Here is a 19577-nt window from a genome sequence, read left to right as displayed (position 1 = left end):
AACCCCTTAAACAATCCCCTTTCTCTGTCGTGTGTCCCCATCCTGCTGATGCCTGGACCCTTGCTGGCCTCACGCCACACATGGCACAGTGAGCAGCAAAGTGAATTACAGAAATACATGGCTGAATCAGGCCCTTGGAACATGAAACAAACACCTCACATAGCTGAGCAGCACATGGGAGCAGGGATGAGGCAGGACTGTGCTCAGTGCCACTGAGGCACACGGGGAAGGAAGCTCAGCTCAGCACTTCCACCCCGAACTAAAGTGCAAGTTTCTAAACAAAGGTTGCAATTTGGTCATGATTAAAAGACAAAACTTGCTGGTACCACCGGCATTCCCTAAGTGGCTTTTCCTTCAGTTCTGTGTAGGTAAATATACGGAATAAAGGAATAAATGAAACCAAAATTTCAATTGTAATTAAGTTTCAAAATGTGTAAGTGACACAGGGCTGGCAGTGTAAGTTTTCCAGGGATTGCCTTACCTGAATCCTGTCAGGCACTCCTGTGCTGTCCATTCTGCTGGCTACATTCACTGTGTTGCCCCAGATGTCGTACTGGGGTTTGCGGGCTCCTATCACCCCAGCTACCACAGGACCAATATTGAGGCCTGGAAGGAGAGGAGAAACATGCTCAGATCCATTTGCTTGAGGCAGGTTATTTTTCACTAAAAATGCATCCTGAGGCTCACTGGTTCTAGCTGTGCTATACCCAACATGTAAAGCTATGGCCAAACTGTGGGGAGAGAAATGTTAAAATAAAATTTGGCTTCTTTGATCCATTATGCCCAACTGACTAGCAGCTCGGGCTGGATCTGCTCAATCCTGAGCTATTTCCAGTGCCAGATAATGGCATAAAGCTTCTTTGCCACCTGGCTAACAAGCAAACTGTTCACTTGAAGTCAGCACATACCTGCTGCTGTGCTGAGGGCCTGCAAGGCAGCAGCCCAGAGCTTTCCAGAACAAACACCACACCTGACATACTCCAATTTCTTCTTTATTTTCTATCGCTTTTTCTTCCTTGACTTGAAAGACAATTTAATGTCCAAGCATAGGGGCAAAATGAGCCCAAAGTCAACCACCATGTAAGACCATGCTGTGGTAGGATTTACACTGCTTTTAATTCCCCAGGGAGCTTCAGTGATGCTGCTATAACCTAAGAAACTACTGTGATGTTTCATCGAGGCCAATGTGGTCACCAGCCACCAGACAATCAACATCACTGTACAGCTAATGTAACATCTGCGGTTTTTACTGTCCATAAAATCCCCACCTCAGAATGACCACTCCCTACATGGAATCCTGTGAGCATAAAGGACATTACCTATCTTCATCTGGAAGTTGTTGAATGAATGCTCATTAATGTATTTCATTTGGTCCATTAACCTCATGGCAAAATCCGCCAGAGCTTTGATGTGTGTCTTCCCTTCCTTGTCGTAAGTGGAGTCGTTGAGGCCTGAGGCAGCCATGTAGGTGCTGCCAATGGTCTTGATCTTCTCCAGCTGCCGGAACTGGTCTTCACTTATTATCTGTGTCACAAGAGCAAAGGAAGCAAATAAACCTTGACAAACACACAGATGCTGGTAATGTCTATGCCACGTGTCCCACCTTGCTGCAAGCATTACAAAGTAGTGGGCAGAGCCAGGAAGATAGAGAAGGAAGGGGATTATTAGATAGATATTCAAAGATATCAAAGATATTAGATGTTAGATATTCAAAGGAGTGACAAGGGAATAGAAGAGATTTCAGTGTGGGAAGAAAATAAAACTGAAGACTCCCAGAGTAAGGAGAAATCAACCATGGATTCAATAAACCACCCTCCTTCAGGAGCTCAGCAAAGCCCAGCTAAACTCAGCATTAAACTCAGCAAAGCCCAGCTAAACTCGGCATTCAGCTCACTTTGTTCACCCGGATTTTCTGTGACTTACTTCATCAAAATCAGCAATGATCTCATTGAGCAGTCTCAGGCACTCCACCCCTTCATTGTTGGCTTCCAGCTCCACGTAGAACTCGGAGAAGTTGCTAATGGAGGCGAACATGACAGCCACGCACTCGCAGGACTGGTAGTACAGTTCATCGTTGCGCCGCTCCTGCGCCAAGAAATGGGCTGCCACGTCCTTGGGCAGAATGTTGTGGAGGAGGCGTCTGTTGTAGGCCTGCAGCTCCTCCATTTCCTCCTTCTCCTCGGTGGCCTAGTGTAGCGGGGAGACACAGTGATGCACTTACTCTTTTGGTAGCTGCTCTGGGGAGGGGAAGAAAGCTGAAAATTGACTTGCAGTGAGGGCAGAAATAGAACGGGGGGAACTGCATAGGAGAGCAGAGCCAGAGAGATGCTGAAACTTGTGTTTTGCAGTGGAAAATGTTCCATTTCTTCGTGCGCACATGTATGGAAAAGCAGGCAGAGAACAATGCCAGAATCCAGCATTGTATTTCTGAGCCCTGAACTGGTTAACCACTCAGCTCACTCCTTCCATTGTTTTACCATTTATAAATGAGGATTACAATGTTTATCTGCTTCCCAAGGAGCTTTAATTAATTGCTGCTTCCTCAGTGCCTTGTACTCAAACCACAAAGACCTATAATTAGAATGATGTCTTGCCACCCAGAAGGTAGACAATCTAAATAAAACCTGCAGTCCTGCGGCCCCCCAGCCATGAGTGCTGGCCAGAGCCCAGGCCTGTCCTGCTTGCTTGGGAATCACATATAGGGCCACAACATCACTCATGGGCACAAGTAGTGAAAACATGAACAGTGAACCCAGGAACAGGAGCACAGTGTGGCATTATCCACAGTGTGCTGGTTACCCAGTACTGCTGCCTGGGGGCTAATGAAGGCTGGACATTGAGCCAGTTCCCACTGCTTAACAGGAAACTGAATGGAAATGCAAATGTGAATCTTTCACACCCTTGAACACTGCAAACTAAAGCTCACTAACTCTGGGAAACAATTCAGCAGTGAATATGAGCTTCCTATATTTATAAATTTTGTTACATTACATGTTTCTGCAGCAGTAACAGCTCAGTTGTCCAAATTCATTAATCTCAACCTTTGGATCTGTAGCCCTTTACCATGGGGACCATCCAAGGTGCATTTACAAGGAAAAAAGGGGCTGGATAACTGGGATGAGATGCACAGAGTATGCAAAGTACCACAGAAGAGCAGAGCATTATTAGTATGCCCAGTTATAAACCAGATTCAGATTAAATTCAAAGACACTTTATCACACTTCTCAACTCAACAGTGAAGAGCTCAGTCATTTTATATTAATGCCAAAGACCACATGTGATCCTCCCACAGCCAACACCCACTAACCTGAAGTTTCCAGAGGAAATCAAGCCTTGCAGTGGATTCCACTTGCTGGGCATGCAAGTACAGAGCCAGGACAAAGACAGTGATGATGACAGGGGTCACAATCTTCAGCGCGACTCGTGTCGTCACCGGGGGGCTGCAGCCAAGGAAAGCACAACTTCCCTGTTACTGGAAGAACACGGCCTCGCCACGCCCCACACTTCCCACTTCAAGGCTAACCAGCCACTCAGGCTTTTTTTTTCTTTCCCCTCAAAGCCTGTGTTGGTAAAGGGACAAACCTTTACAAAAAGCTGGAGACTCTGGCTCACGGGTGCCAGTTTCTAAAGGAGAACCTGGAACTTGGAAAAGTAATCCAACTTCTTAGAAAGGGTTGTGGTTGATATAAAGGGCACTCTTCAGAGAATGCCATACATGCTAAGGGAGACAACACTGAAATGCTGACAGCTCCTCAGACTGTGCTCATCCTGTGGTCTGCACTGGCCTCCCCAGGCTCCTGAGTCTGGAACTGCTCTAACTCATGGCTTCTCTAATTAGTCACTTCTTAATGGGCTTTGTCTTGTAGTGCTCTGCCAGCTGAAAATAGCACTAAGGCATATTCACACCTCCTCTGACAAGCAGGCAAATAAAAACTGTTAAATATGAATTACGGAGTTATGCAGTATGCAAATATTTTGATAAAACCTTTAAATTGTATTACAAATAAGCCCTGAGCTGACATAAGTCCCACAGGAAAGAGGATGCTCTGAGAGTAGCTATACATACAAAAGGGCAACACTCAGTCCACTCAGGGCATCTGCACTGTGTTGTACCTGCTCACAGCAATGCACAAACACCAGACACTGCTGGTGAGTCAATGTGCTGCTATTGCACCTTGTGAACAGAAAATACCTGCCAACAAAAACATAAAATATTTCAGGCCAAAGTGACTCACCATGAGGATGTATCATTTGCAGACACGCTGAAAAAAAAAAGCACAAACACAAGGTCAGTGGAGTGTTTGGCTCCCTGCAGCTCTTGCCCGTCTGCACACCTCTGCAGTGTGGCACCTCTAACACTGTGTGGGGCTACAGCTCTTTTGAAGCAGAAAACTACTAAAGATGGGAGGGGGAGTAGAAAACAGGCTTCTGAGCTACACTCAAAACTCCAGAGTGATAGTGTGACATGGTTAATGTGGGTAAAATATCAAAGAAGCATTAAGAGTGAGAGAATAATTTGGGATTTTAATGTCAGTGTGGGATGCTTGGCAAATGCCTGTGCATCGATCACTATTTCATTAGGTCAGACTACAAAATTTGACCTCAGCAAGAAAGCTTTGGGCTTTTTTATCTTGTAAGGGATAGCTCTTTTCTTCTCCTTTTATTGTGACATGGAGATATGTTTAATTCCTTTAACTCAATCCTGCTCCCTTGTTCTGCACATTCCTCACTGCCAGCTTGTGCCTAGCTCTGGGTACCACACACAAGGGCACTGAAGAAAACCCTTTAGCACATTCCTATTTTATTGACAGTTCTGCAAAGTACCCACGTGTATCAGAGCTGCTGGGGGAGATGGAAGGTGTGCTTTTTGACACTGAAAGCACAGAACAGAGCTGTCTGAGCTCCTGATTGATTGATTGCTTAATGCTGCTGGCTTTGTTCTCCAGTGTGGGTGGAGTATTAGGTGGCTGAAACCATGCACAAGCATCTTTTAAAACACTATTTAAATGGAAGGAAAGCAATCAGTGTTTAAATTACTGTAGTGTCATTGATGCCATTAGAACTTTGCAGGCTATGAATGTGATATTAGCCCGAGAATGTGACAGCTCTCTAGAGAGCTTCAGGCCACAGTTTTATGGGGTTGGAGGGAACCTTGCTACACAATCGGACATCTAAATGATCAAAATCAAAATATTCAAGGGAACCTAACTGAGCATAACATCAAAAAATAAAACCATAGCAACTCTCTAACCTTGTTTGTTCCAATACATTTTCTGCAGTTCTGAGCATGGAATTTCTTCTGACATGGATTTTGCAACCCACTGTTGTCTTGCACACAATCTATTGCATGGCTCTTGGCTAGCTCCAGCACTGAACATGTATGCTTGGGTACAGACATGGTTTGGAAAGCCTGGGGACTCCCACGTGAAAGGCTGGATCTAGCTGGGGACACTTCCTACAAGGAGTATGATTCCCCTGCTTCCCTAAATCACCACCTGGCCAAGGATGACTGACTGCCCTCCCTTACCACTCTCTCTTATGATGGGAGCATGGCAGACCTGACCCTTAGTACAGAGGCTGCAGCTCACTGTGGGTTATTCTTGCTCTAAAAGCTTCATCAGAGACCATGAAGTGCAGCAAACCCAGTATTTACAATAACTCTCTGGGTAAGGGAAGATGCCCAGTGCAAGCAGTGCGGGTGTTACACTGGCTGATCCCCCACGGAACAGACATTTCCAGTAGCAGATGGTTCTTTAATTACTGGAAGGGAACACAGAGAGAAGCTTGCTAACTACACTCCTGCTCAAGTGAAGTGCACATTTTTAGCAGGAAAGGCAGTTCATTTTAGAGACAGCTCCCAGAGGACCAGAGCATCGTACTTTTCCCAGCCACAGTTGCAAGGACAGACAGCTGGAACAGAAATGATGGCTTTGATGAACAAATCACAGGGCAAAGCTCTCTGGGCTTCCCTGTGCAGGAACTCAGTTTAGAAGATCACATTGGCCCATCACATCTTTAAACCAATGCATTAGTTTTATCTCCTGCAGAGGAAAAAGGTAACACAATAGCCCCGTGCATCCAGTCACACTCCATGAGTCACACACCGGTGTGGCTGCAGCCAAGTCTAGCAATTCCCAACGTGCTGTAATCAGCCTTTCAGCTGCCTGCATGCTGGGTTGGTTTGTACACAGAAGAGTGAAGTGACATCTGCATCACTTCTAATTAGTCAGAGTACCATAGTGGCTGCAGAGCAGACACTAATTATGTAGCTACAATGGGCACCCAATTAAAGTAGTATGAGGTCATGGTGGCTTTTCTGGTTTTTTAGTATCAGCTGGACAATAAGGTCCATCTCTGAACTCTGTGCTACATGCTGAGCTCCCATTTCACACAAATGGCCTCCCAGACACTGGGGCAATAAATAGCCATCCATGGAGCTCTTTGGACAAAACAAGCTGTCCTGTATTCCACTGGAACAGAGTTAAATTTCTTCCTAGCTGGTGCAGTGGTGTGTTTTGGATTAAGTATGAGAATGATGTTGATAACATGCTGATGTATTAGTTGTTGCTAAGCAGTGTTTTTACTAAGTCAAGGACTTTCCAGCTCCTCAATAACCCCAGTGAGCAGGCTGGAGGGACACAAGATGCTGGGAGGGGACACATCCTGGACAGCTGACCCCACCTGGCCAAAGAAATATTCCATACCATATGGCATCATGCTCAGTATGGGAACTGGGGGGAAATCTGGCCTGGGGCTGCTGCTCAGGAACTGGCTGGGCATTGGTTGGCAAGTGGTGAGCAACTGTATTGTGCATCACTTGTTTTGTCTATTCTAATTAAATTATTATTATTACTATTATTAGTTTCTCTCTTTTCTGTCCCATTAAACTGTCTTTATCTCAACCCATGAGTTTTCTCACTTTTCTCCTTCCAACTCTCTCCCCCATCCCAGCACAGGGCAGTGAGTGAGTGGCTGTGTGGGGCTGAGCTGCAGCTGGGGCTGAACCACCACACAAATCCCATTTAGTGAGAGATAATAGTGCATCACAGAAAGCTATTTCTGGGAAAACATGCTAACCTTCTCCACTTTATTACTGACTTTATTACTGACATTCTGATTGTGAAGTGATGTAAATTACACTTCCAAGTGCTGTAATTTTGCCTAGTGCTTGAATTACAAGAATGAAATTATATTTGAGATATAAAATGCTTCTATTTCACTAATTGTGTTAGAAAATGCTAAATAGCTTCTGCTGATGGAACAACTAATATCTGAAAAAAAAAAAAGGAAGAAAACCTCATTCTCCCTATACCTCCCCCCAGAAAGCTCCACAGGGTTTCCTACCTAATTTCACTCAACTGAGTTAACAAAGTAATTTAAGTCGTTACTGCCAATGGTAGCAAAAGCTACATTTCCATTTCCTGACAATGCCAGCAAAAGCTGTATATCCATTAACTATTACTGGGCACAAAGGAATGCTGAAATCGTGGAATAGTCATGGGAAGGAGAGGAGTAACCAGATGCATTGGGCTTGAAGGGCTGATGGTTAATGGCCATCCTGAAATCTGGGCAACTACAGAAGGTGTTTCATAACACACTGGGAAGGGCCATGGGAATCTTCTCAAACACCCTCCTGTCCAAGGCAGGAACAACCACAGCTATCAGCCTTGACAAATAGGTCACCTAAACTGGCATAATTTGATTCACTCTCATTTAAGTACAATTGTTGCCTACAAGGGGGAATCATCAAAACAAGGAGTTAACACAACAGAGCAATTCCCAACAAGAAACAAAACTCATGGAGGAGGACAGACTTGTGGATGTGACAAACTTCCCTCCCTGGTGTGGGGACCTGCAGGAGATGGGGAACCACCACAGCAGGGGAAGGAAGCTGCCACCAGAATGAATGTGTGACCTGATGACAAGCCAGCTTTTGTAAGTAAAAGGGCAACTGTCCATTCCCACTGAGCCCAGACCCTTGTGCTGGGAATTCTGCTGAGCCCAGCTGTGATACTGGCTTTTCAAACAAGGACATATGTCCTGGAAGCAACTGGAATCAACTGGCCAAACATCAATCACCTCCATTCCACCACCCCAAGCTGGGTTTGGTGTATTGTGGTGGCTCATATCACATCCCTGAGTGAGCTCAAGTTTGTTGGACAATATTTCTTTTCTTATTCGAGAAATGACATTTCTATATTAAGAGTGTAATACCAGAATTAAGAATGACTAACTACACTCCCCATTTCTGGAAAAAAGGAAATACACATCCACTCTGATTCCAGTTATATTCTGTTATTAATAGATAGTTCATTAGTCAAGTCCCACATTAAAAAGATGTTAAAGGGAACTGTATTCCCCTACTCTTCAGAGGCAGAGCACAGCATGCACTTCCCTGGCTTGCACCACAGCCTTGGCACTCCCATCCACCTAATGTCACACTGGAATCACTGTGTGAATGAAATCAGGTGAAGATTTCAGAAGTGAAAGGCACTTACTAGGTGTTGGCTGTAACCAGGAGATCTGCATTGTCAAAAAGGTTGACTCCTGGCACTTCCACAATGAGAACATATATAAATTCAATGATTAACATAAGGATCAATTTTCCAATACAGCTGATCTGAAGGAACACAGAGCAGGCCAGGAGACTCAATAAGACACTGTAGGTAAAGTACTGTATAAAGACAAAAATGGGAAAAAAGCCAGAAGAGAGATGAATGTCAGCTGGATAAATCAAAACTGAAAACAAAGGAAATTAACACAGGGATAGAAAGGGATTGGTAGTTACGTAGTTGAGCTGACCAAACATATAAACCTGGGGCTACCTGTGGAATTCTCCCACTTTACAGAAGTTTGAACTGAATGGATGAAGAGGAAAACTGTGGCCTTTTTCTCCAGGCATTATATACTTCACTCTCAAGAGGCACAGGCCTCACAGCTGGACCCCCAAAGTTGTGATGTAGCTTTTCCCTGGACACAGTTATTACCAGTTCTGATGGATTAAGTTGTTCTTAAAGGTCAAATTCTAGGCTCAAATTTGCATATCTGTACACCACATAGGACCAAGGGTATTGGCAATTCACACTCCTGGACAGATGCCCACCTGAGGCCAGTGGGGAAGCACTGTCCCCTCTAATGTCACACACTGGCTCTGTCAGCAAGGCACAGGCAGCACAAACGTCCCCATGCCCACCCCATGATAATTTGCCAGCCAGCAGCTGCAGAGGTGCACGTGTGTGGCTGTGCAGCACCTCTGGCACACCTGGGTGCTGCAGCAGCAGCTCCTGCCAGGCTGGGAGCTGCGTGTTCAGCCTGCCAGTGCTTCCCAGTGTGACTGCAGACTGCGGGTGACATTATGGCTCCTGGGAAAGACAGCAGGGATGCAAAATGAAGAGAGGCATGCTATCCAGCTCACCACCTTCCTGCTATCAAATCTGTGAAGATTTAAGCTTCCACTCTGTCTGGACAGGCCTATTTCTGGCAAAAACCCCATATCATATGCCTGAGGCAATCCATCCTTTCAGTTGAAAGCAAGCCCTAGTTGAAGTAGAAATATGCTTATGTTCTGAGTTCATTTATTAATAGTCTGATACATTAAATTAGAGAAAATAACTTGTACAGCTTGTACTTGACTCCTCAGTCTTGACTGAGGGGTAGCACTCCATTGTCTCCTGTGTGGACACTGGGAACAACAGTAGCAACACCTGTAGCAGATCCAACATGTGCCTTGCAGAGTGCAGGTGAGGGACTCCTTGCTTCTTAGCCCACTGAACAAAAGGACCTGGCTAAAGGCTGCCAGAGCAACTTCAGTATGCAAAATGGCTATTCCTCATTGCTTAAAATTCCTCTCTGTCCTGGGCCAGCACTCCATACAAATTCACGGTGGGCACAGACTGTTCCTAGATCTCTGCTGTGCCAGATTCTGCTCTGGGGTCCTTCTGCAGAAAGCCTCTGCACACTAAAGCCTCTGCAAGGTTCAAAGTTGCAGTAATGGTGGCTTCAGAAACCTCACTGAATCACATAGGGACCATATTCCTGTTAAGTTGAAAGGAAATATGTTCAGTAGGATACCAGGACTTTCAGTAGCACCTTGGACATCTGGATGGTAACAGATCCACCATAAATCTGTCAGGTCCCCATAAACCCAGATGACCTTGACATAATTTCTACCTCCATCCTAGACAGAGTTGTTTTTCCTTTTCAATTTCCAGTAAACAACACATGCAACAGCCATGACCTAAAAACTCGGAGAAAGGTCTTGAATAGCTACGCAAAAAGAGATTTTTTTTTTTTTGTACAGTATTCTATCTATGTGAAAAACATATTTGGGATGGTTTGGGTTGTGGATTTGGTTGGGTTTTTTCCCATTAGAAGCATTTTAATTTTTTCTAAACGAGATCTCCTGAAGACACAGGAGTTGCATTGCAAATTGAAGCAGACCACTGTCTGGGCTGCTGACCTGTATGAGGCCAGGCCTACCATACCTTGGGAAAGAATATATAAGCCAAGTTTTTCATCAGGATATAAAACAATAGAGGGAAGCATCAAATCTGTAACTAGACACTGATTTTCAGAGAACTGATTTTTAGGTAAAACTGAGCACCCACAAACTCCCTTGAAATTACTTGCAGTTCTGCATGCCATTAAGGAACTTATGGAGAGGGACATTTCCCCTGCTATGGGCAGGATCCAACTGTTTTAAAAGCCTACTAATTATTTAGCCCTGAAGGAACTTAAACATTAATGTGGATTCATGAGAATAACTTCAGACCCTTAAGTCTGCATGTAGTAGCTTGTGTCAGTCCTGTAATGTCCGTCAAGAACAACCTTGCTTTCCTCAGAATCACTGAGATTTATGACACAGGTTTGATAGCCTTTTTCCAGACCGACCTCTGAAACCCATTTTTTTTTCAAGCAATACCTCTGGAAAGTTGCAGCTGGGCAAAGGACTGTCACAGAACCCCTGCAAGGCGCCCAGGCTGTAGTTGGAAGTCAGGTTGCTGATAAGGCATATGTCCACCCGGTCAGGAGTGATGTTGTATTCAGCAGCCATGCAGCTGGCAAGATCCACAGTGCTGCACATGAACTGCAAAACAAAGATGGTATTAAGCTCCACAGCATAGACAAAGAGAAGAAAACAGAATAGCTTATATCAGGTTAAAAGTCCCTTGGAAATGGCTGTAGCAATGTGCAAAATATGCAACATGAAATCATCAGCTTACGTTTTACTGCATGTGCAGTAGCTATGCTTTTTCTCCCCTAAAATATTAATTAACAAAATCCATGCCCCAGAGAACAGCCCGTCTCTCTGTGAGCCCAAACTCAGCAGTGGTGTTTGGAATCACAGCCAGACCACCTCAGTCCCAAAAGTGCATCTCAAAGCAGAGTCATCACTGTGCCCATGAGCTGATCTCTGCGCATGGAGCAGGAGGCAGCACTGTGCAGGGCTGGCACCAAGCCCAAGGAACACTTATGTCCCACTCAGTATGGTGGGAGTTAAATTACACATCAGCCTCGTGCCAGCCCTTCCCGCAGGGATACGCATCAGGTGGGCTCCCGTACTTGGAGCACAAGCATTTAAAGAATCACAAAAGGACCTGGGCACAGAACAGTGCCAAGCATATAATGACCTCTAGGGATGGAGCTGTTGGTCTCCCACTTCTTTTCTGTGCCCAAAAAGCAAAGGGCACCAACCTCAGATGCTGTCAATCCTAGGCAGGATCATGTTAAATTCAGTGGTTTTAAGGGTCACAATGCTGCAGAGCACCAATAAGAAAACAATGCAGAACTGAATGGATCAAAAGGAAATAATGGACATACCATGTTGACAAAGGCAGAGAGAAAAACCAGGATAATGGCAAAGACTCCAACTAAGGTACTATTGGTCCTAGACTGTACAATCTTCTTAGAAAGAGTCTGGAGAGGAACTGGGAAAAGCTGCATGAGAGGAAAAAAATCAAATAGACACATAAAATTCGTGTTTGGTTTACAGATTAAAACCTGCATTTGAGCTGCCTGCATCCTTCAGTGTGGGTCTGTGTGGATGCTGCACAGGGGCTGGAGGATGGTGATGGGGGATGGCAGCTCTGGGACAAGGGCAAGCAGAGACGTGTCTGCCTCATGGCAGCAGGCCCAGCTGGCTCTGCAAATCTACTTAGCCCTTCCTAATGGGAGTGATGGCTCCCGAGCCCAGATAGCATGGCTTGCAGGGCTGTGCTCATCCTGTCGTGAGAAGCAAACCACAAGCCATCTGTAACTGAAATAGCCAGGAGCTTGAGCCTGGAAATTACTGGAGCAAAAATCTAAAAACACAGAAATGAAAGTACACGTCATGACCCTTTGATCACCATTGTAGGATGCTCTGGTGCCATTTCAGACACAGACTGTCACATATCCCAGGCCAGCTCTGTGATGTGTCAGACCCTCTGCAGAGATCAGCTGGCCCAGCTGGGCTTTGGCACTCACGGTGATAAAAATACCCACGGCTGAGGGCAATCAGGGAGCCTGACTGGCCCAGTGATCCCTGCTGGCGGGGCCAGGAGCTCCCTGCTGATGGCTACCGACTGCAGCCCTGCGAGCCCCGCTGCAGGTGCTGCATCCATTCCCGATGGAAACAGTCTGTGTGTCAGAGCAGAAGCTGACCCTGCCCTGCCCAGCCTGGGGCACCCCTGGCAGGGCCTGAGGCCTCCACGCACTGTGCTGGCTGCAAGAGTGCCCAGGAGACAGCCAAGGCAACCGTGTCCCTTCACGTGCCACTGCTGTGCCAGTGGGAGCTCAGGGCTGGAGCAGGAGTGCCAGGGAACCCTCGTGCACTGTTTGTCCTCCACAGTGCCCTGCCCCTCCACACCACCATGCCAGGGCAGAGGGGTCTGCCCAGCACTACCAAAGCCTTTTCCAGAGCCCAACTCTCCCTCCCTTACTGCACTAATAACCAAGCCACTAGAGGGTATTTTTAGAGACACAAAGAAACAGCAGCACAGCGCCATGGCACTGCAATTTAACTATGACTAATGTTTCTATTAAAAGTCTTGCTTTTCCCTTTTATCCTTCACTCTTACATCTTCGGATATGCAACATTTTGTCAGTGCTGTGCTTCCCACACAGCAGCCCTGCAGTGTAATTACCGAGTGCTGGAGCAGCCAAGGCGCTGGTTAGCTGCTGACTTTTTACAGAGGCAGGGAGAGGCTGTGGCAAGAGTTTTGAAAGAGTTGATTTCACCTGCTACCAGCACGTGCTCCAGGTGAAAAGAGAGGACAAGGCTCTGTGGGGGACTGGAGAAAAGGGGAAAGTGGGGTTGTAACTTATTTGCACTGAATGAAGATTGATTGAAATACACTGAAAGCTTATGCAATCCTTCAGGCTCAGTAGCAGCCACTATAAAACGAAGGAAAACAACTTTCTCTCACAAATTAACCCTGATGACATAGAAATCCTTAGCTCTGTTGATAAGCCACGAACCAAAATATCTCTTTGCCCTACCATGTCCAGCTGCTTCCACACAGATGTCAGCTCGCAGATCCCTACTAGAATAGGGGTATGGAAAATCCAGTGGGACTTCCCTCTGCTCTAGCCCCTATAGGATTTGGAAGGAGAAGGAGGATCTGTACTGAATTTAGACAGTTTTTTTCACTAGATTAGAGCAGGACAGATTTTCCTGCCACTTCTTTGTTTAGACCTCAAGGCCAAGCTCCACAAAGGTATTCAGGGATCTAACCTCCATCTGTAATCTCTGGGAAATCAGGCACCTAAATAAAACTTTGAGTTTTTTGTTGTGGAGCTTGGCTCAAGCCCCCGCTGCCAACAGTCCCAAAAAAGCCTGACTTTGAACCAAGCCTGAGATATCAAGCAAAGCGATCAGTGGAAGACCCTTAAATTCCAATGAAAACATGTTTTCTTTGTATTAATCTTGGTTCTCATTACTTTGCAAACTAGGAAAAATTTTAGGTCAGTAAACAAGTACAGCTGGAAAAAGTCCTGAAGAAGAAAGAAATGCCAAAGCCCATAGGAGGTCAGGGCTGCAGTTGAGAGTGCAACAACACAGTCATGCCATGCATCTGAGGAACCTCTGCCTCATGAACACTCGTGTCACATAAGTCACACTCTCCCCATTTCACAGAGGCAGGTGGAGACCAGGAACACCTGCAGCTTGAAGGACTTCTATGATAGACATGGGGAGCCTATCTCAGGTCTGACAATTCAGCTCCATTCATGCAGTGCTTCTTCCATAAAAACATCCACAAGCCAGGGGTGTAGCACAAAAGTAGAAAAAAAGAAAAGAAGATGACTTTCCCTCCCATTTTCGAAAAAATCAAAAATAAGACCTCTTCTGTCCTTGTAAAAGAAGCAGAATATCAGGACATTACAGTACAGTGACAATCCAAGCAGCACTGCTGGTTGGCCCATTGGCTTGTACTGTCCAAAGTGACACTCAAATCCTGCCTGAGTGAAGAAAAGGGATCTGATGAAACGGCAACGCCCAGACTGCATCTGCACTACTGAGAAGGGGCTGAGAGAAAGGATGTGATCCATTTGGGCAGCTCAGATCCATGTTTGGGGAGCTACACAAGTGTGAGGGCACTCATTAGCACTCTTGAAATCCCCATGTAAAGAAAAACAACCACAATGGGAAAAAAGAAAATTGGATTGTCCAGTTGATTCCAGTTTACTCTGAATTGAAATGTGTAAATGCAGGTGAAGAAAGGGCACTGCTGTGCAGGCCAAAGTACAAGTTTAAAGAGTGATACAACAAGTAGTATGTCACACTGAAAATAATCCATAACCTCCAGTCATTTGCATGACAAAATTAGTCTAAATAAAGTCAATTTTTTGGAACAACAGCTGATGTAAGACAGAAGAGAAATATTTCTTTTTTTTGTCTTCTTAACATCTAGTGTGGGTATGGAAAACTGCTTAGATAATTGCTGTTATGTTGTAAGATGAGGTCTTTAAGGTCTGATTTTTCAATTTGTAATAAAAGCCTTTGAGTCATTTTGAAGTACATTAAGATGCTTCTGTAGTAAAAGACATCTCCAGGCAACTTGATGTAGCAAGTCCATTTCTGTAACTTATTTCACAGTGATTTATTAGTCTATTAAAAAAGTACAGTTTTCAGAGGGTTTTATTTTCCTGATTGAGACAAAAAACCCAAATCCTTTAGAATCCTCTAGAACAGATTTTGGAGGCAAAGAATGTGATAGGCAAGCTACACCTATGTAGAGCTACAGAAAAGCTCATTTTCTCATAAAGGATAACTTGAAATTTCTCTCCTGTGTTCTCCCAGAACCATGCAAGAAGTTGAATTCCACACAGCAGTGTAGATACCAGAAGTTAAAGGATTTTGAGAAAAAACCACAAACTTGATAAGTTAGTAGCAAAACAGATGTCTGTCAGCAGAGTATTTGAGAAGGGACCCTGGTTCCCATGACCTTAGACTCTACTGGGAAGGGACACCACCTCACAGTGGCCAAGACTTCATGGAGCATCAAAGCAAAGAACTGGAACTCTCTTGTTTATTACAGCTGAAGAAACTTGGAAAGCTGAGCTGGCTGTGCTGGCAGCTCCAGCATCAACTTCTAGTCCATGGAGAATTTTATAGTGGAAGATAATAATGACAGCAAAAGAAAATAAAACATGATCAAGCTGTTCAGAAAGAGCCTGCTGGCCACTGTCAAAGCCAGAGCTGCAGAGGCCAAAACAGGGAGGGGAAATCTCACATGAAAGCTGGAAAGAGGAAGAAAAAAGAGACACTTAGCACAGCAAACAGGCAAAAGTTATGCTTATGCTGATGTCCTGGGGTGGACACCTGCTTTCCAACTTTGTGTGGAATGAACCACTGGTATTTAAAACACATGCTCTCCTCTCCCACATCTGAGTGTGTAACAAAGCAAACAATGCTGACATCCCTGTCTTCAGGGATTTCATCTGAAGGATCTGCAAAACTGCCTTTGTTCTGCAGGTGTGTAAAAGTGTTTCCTGGAGCAATGTGAAATACAGAAATATAATAACACCCCTTATCCAAGGGCTGGGTAAACCCATTGCTTAAAAATCAAAGACTTCAAAAACCAAGATGTTGTTCTGGATGACAGAAGTGGGCTGCAGCTATTAGAAGCTGCTGCCATCAGACATGGAGCTGACAAGCTGGAAGTACCTGTTCCCTAAATAAGCCATCTCATAATCAGGTGTTGTCAGCAGAGGCTAATTTGGAGCACTAAGAAGGGGTAATCAAAAAGGAACTGGAGCTAGAAGGCCCAATATTTTCAATATTTGTGATCTCTGCACAGAAGCCACACTGGGTGTTATACTTGAGTATGATGTGGGGATGAAAACTCACTGCTGGAAATGTCAGGGGCTTCAGAAAATCCTATTAAATTCTGATGTTATTCTGAATTCCCTCTGATGTCTTGTGCATCCAGAGCCTATGCAATGAGGCAAAGCCAGCCTAGAGACAGCGGGAGGCACCACTGAACAGAGCTTTTCTACAGGAGTTCGGAAGATCAAGACAAAGAATGCAAGAGTGAAATCTTCCTACCATCCCAAAGGACTGAAAAGTCCTGTGTGCCTTTTAAATTAATCAGTAATTAAGATCGGTAATAATTTTAACCAAAAAGCCCAAAGCATAGCCAGAGGATTTGAATGATGACAGAAGAATTGAGTGCTGCTGTCAGTATGTGGAAGTGGCCTGTAAATGCCACTGGGTGACAACAGCTCTGAGCCTTGGAATCTGGCTGGTGGCAAGTCAGGCAGCTCGGGTGCTCCAGAGCTCCAGGCCTGCCCCAGCTCTCGTCCCAGCAGAACCAGTGACTTGGGGTGGCCCTGCTTGGCTGGCAGAGTGCTGGGATGGTGATGCCAGAGACCTGCAGCATGAGGAGGCAGCACAGCTCGGCACCAAATTCCCAAGTTCACTGTGGCTGTGACCAAAATCTTGTCACACTGGTGGTTTATTAACTGCTTATCACATTAACTGCTGATACCAGTTTACAAATGGATGACTCTCAGTAGCATCCTCAAGTACAATCAGGCATCCATGGGTACCATTTCCCCGCTCAAGGCACCCAAGCCTTCCTATCAGCAATGTTATTTCTGACTCTGCTTCTGATTGCTGGTAAACAAGCAAGACCAATGGGATGCTGCCCTTCCAAACTAGGCTCCCTTTAATATTGTCATAAGGCCAAAGGAAACCCTGTGTGTGAGTAGTTAACTTCAAATAGAAGTTGAAGCTTCTGTCACTGGGAACACTCTGCAGCTCTTATTATATGAGAAGGCAAAGCTTAATTTCCAAATCTGACTTTAAAAAAACAAAAAGACATGTAAGGTGCAAGTCTGTCAAGAGCACCCACATTCAACTGTTGAAAATGGCACAGAGAAGATAATTAAAGTGAGACAAATCATCTGCTTGACATTATCCATTATCCCACTGCTTCTTCTGCTGGAAAGGCACTGAGGAACAAAGCTGAGCTTGGGCTCAGGAACCTGAATCTGAGCATGTTCCATGTTCAGACACTTCTAGACTAGAAGGATCCCTAAACCTGAAACACATCATTGTTTTTAATAGAAACACCTTTGAGTGAAATGGATGAGCACAGCACCCTTCCCACAGCGCTCACTGCCAATTTATCACAGACTGACAAGAAGAATTAATATGTTTTTGGACTTCACACAAAGTATTTATTTTCTGATCAAAGCCAGCTACAAGAAAGAGCCTAGCGAATGTTGGAAGCTCTGTACACTCATGTGAGAAAGGCTGATAAAATTCTATATGTTTATGGCTTTTATTTCCCTCCAGGACATTTTTCCTTGATGATATTCTACTTCTGATTATCTGCCTACCCAAACACGCATATGCAGCAGGGGCCAGTACACAGGCGACTCTGCAGGAAGTTTACAGGGAGGAAATGAATGGCCAGGGTTTGGTCCCACATTGGAAAATGTGCTGCTCTTATATCAATATGAGAGTGTCTGCAGGGGAGTTAGTAGACATGCAGATCCACAGAGTGATTACTTCTTGCTGAGCTACAGAGATGCCAACCCTAACATCTGTTTGCAATTCATTCTGCCTTATCAAAGGCTTTTTCTGTAACCCTTATCACACAGTGTGGAAAGGATGGCTAACAAAACACACTCTGTTAGCTGAAGAAGCACATTGCTGATCTGGTTATCTTAGGCAGAGGACTACAAAGAAACCACAGTACTCACCTTTACACAGGAGTAAATGACTGAAACAAACACCACTGTGGTCAGGATCAGGAAACAGGTCAGGTAAAATCCCAGCATAAATGTAGAGCTGAAATCAAGCAGAGGTTTGGTTGGTTTTGTTTTGGTTTTTAAAAGCACATTGTATAGAACAGCTACAGCTCTGCTCTCCAGAGCACATTTGTACAAGCTATGACACACTGCACAGGCTTTCCAATTAGGACAGCCATAGGAGACACGAGGTGCCTTGAATACCAACAGATACTCTGGCCTATTTAGAATTATCCAGACAGGCTGCAGAACAGAGAATGCTGCATCTTTGACAGCAATCACCTTCCTGCTGGGGTGACAGAGGTGGGACTGAAAAGCATTTCGTGCACTAGAGGAGGTCAGAGAACAACTTGTTGTGGCAGGTCAGCCCCCAGCTGGCTGTGGGCAGGGCACCCCTGGGGAGGAAGGCAGGCTGAGTGCTAAAGTGCAGCTGGGTGGGAATAATCTCAGTGGGAATCACTTCCTGTCTTGCACAGGGAATGTCTGTGCAGCACCACTCTCTGTGCTCTGTCTCGTGCATGGGATGTGAGCAACCACAGCATAAGGATAGTCAGGGATAACAGCCTTATCTTGGCCAGCTTGAGAGGTTCCTGCTCCTCCCAACTTTGAAGTACAAAGAGGATTCCAGGGCCAACTTTGTACTGTGAATTTTCATCTGTTTTCCTCACGAAGATTTTCAACACCAATTTCCCAGTGACTGGTCTCAGTGTGACAGGATGGGCCCCCTCCCAGGAGTCAGCCTTGTTCATAATCTAAAGGAAGTATTCTTGCAATGTGACATTGAGGGCAACAACACCAAAGCCAGCTGGTCTCTGTGTTCTCTCGTGACTACTAAGATAATTGTACTTGCTAATTCACTGTTTGAGCCTTTTTTGAAATTCCTTAAAGTAATTCCTCTTTATCATAATAAATTGACACTGACATTCTGTCTCTATTTTCAAATTCAGATTCCACGGTGTGTCTTTCATGGAGCTCTGATGGTGACACATCACCAAACCTGTGGTTTCAGCTGGTGTTCAATAAAAGACCAAAGCTATGCAACTGAAATATAAGGAAAAACAAAGCAAAAGGTGAAGGGAAGTGTATCTGACCTACAGGATTTTATTTACTCTTGAACCAAATCACCTTTCAGACAGGCCAGGCTGACTAAGGACACTTCAGAACTTGCAAACAAACAAACAAACAAACAAACCAACAACAACAACAAAAAAACCCCTCAAATAAACAACCACCCTTCTTATGGGCAGCATGGAAGGAGACTGAACAGCACAACATTTACACCACACTGCCATAAGGGATTGGCTCCTGCTTAATACATAGGAGGCAGCCATATGGTT

The 19577-nt window shown here is 45.0% G+C and overlaps 1 protein-coding gene and 1 long non-coding RNA gene across 2 annotated transcripts in view; one reads left to right on the top strand and one right to left on the bottom strand.

The window, feature by feature from the left end:
• LOC137476932 (uncharacterized) overlaps positions 1-19577 on the top strand; it is a 541698-nt gene that overhangs the window by 322841 nt on the left and 199280 nt on the right. The window lies entirely within an intron of this gene.
• Positions 1-19577, bottom strand: part of ADCY5 (adenylate cyclase 5) — a 204061-nt gene that overhangs the window by 3442 nt on the left and 181042 nt on the right. Inside the window, exons 12-20 of the mRNA XM_068195390.1 lie at positions 18193-18280; positions 11821-11937; positions 10922-11086; positions 8499-8674; positions 4236-4262; positions 3308-3440; positions 1924-2187; positions 1320-1524; positions 482-606 (exon numbers count right to left, since the gene is read on the bottom strand). Of these exons, the coding sequence (XP_068051491.1) occupies positions 482-606; positions 1320-1524; positions 1924-2187; positions 3308-3440; positions 4236-4262; positions 8499-8674; positions 10922-11086; positions 11821-11937; positions 18193-18280 (1300 nt within the window). The remainder of the gene's footprint in view (positions 1-481; positions 607-1319; positions 1525-1923; positions 2188-3307; positions 3441-4235; positions 4263-8498; positions 8675-10921; positions 11087-11820; positions 11938-18192; positions 18281-19577) is intronic.

The sequence above is a fragment of the Anomalospiza imberbis genome, chromosome 7, assembly GCF_031753505.1.
Source record: "Anomalospiza imberbis isolate Cuckoo-Finch-1a 21T00152 chromosome 7, ASM3175350v1, whole genome shotgun sequence".
Lineage (NCBI taxonomy): Eukaryota > Metazoa > Chordata > Aves > Passeriformes > Viduidae > Anomalospiza > Anomalospiza imberbis.
The sequence above is the reverse complement of the archived record's forward strand: the minus strand, read 5'-3'. Positions and strand labels throughout refer to the sequence as shown.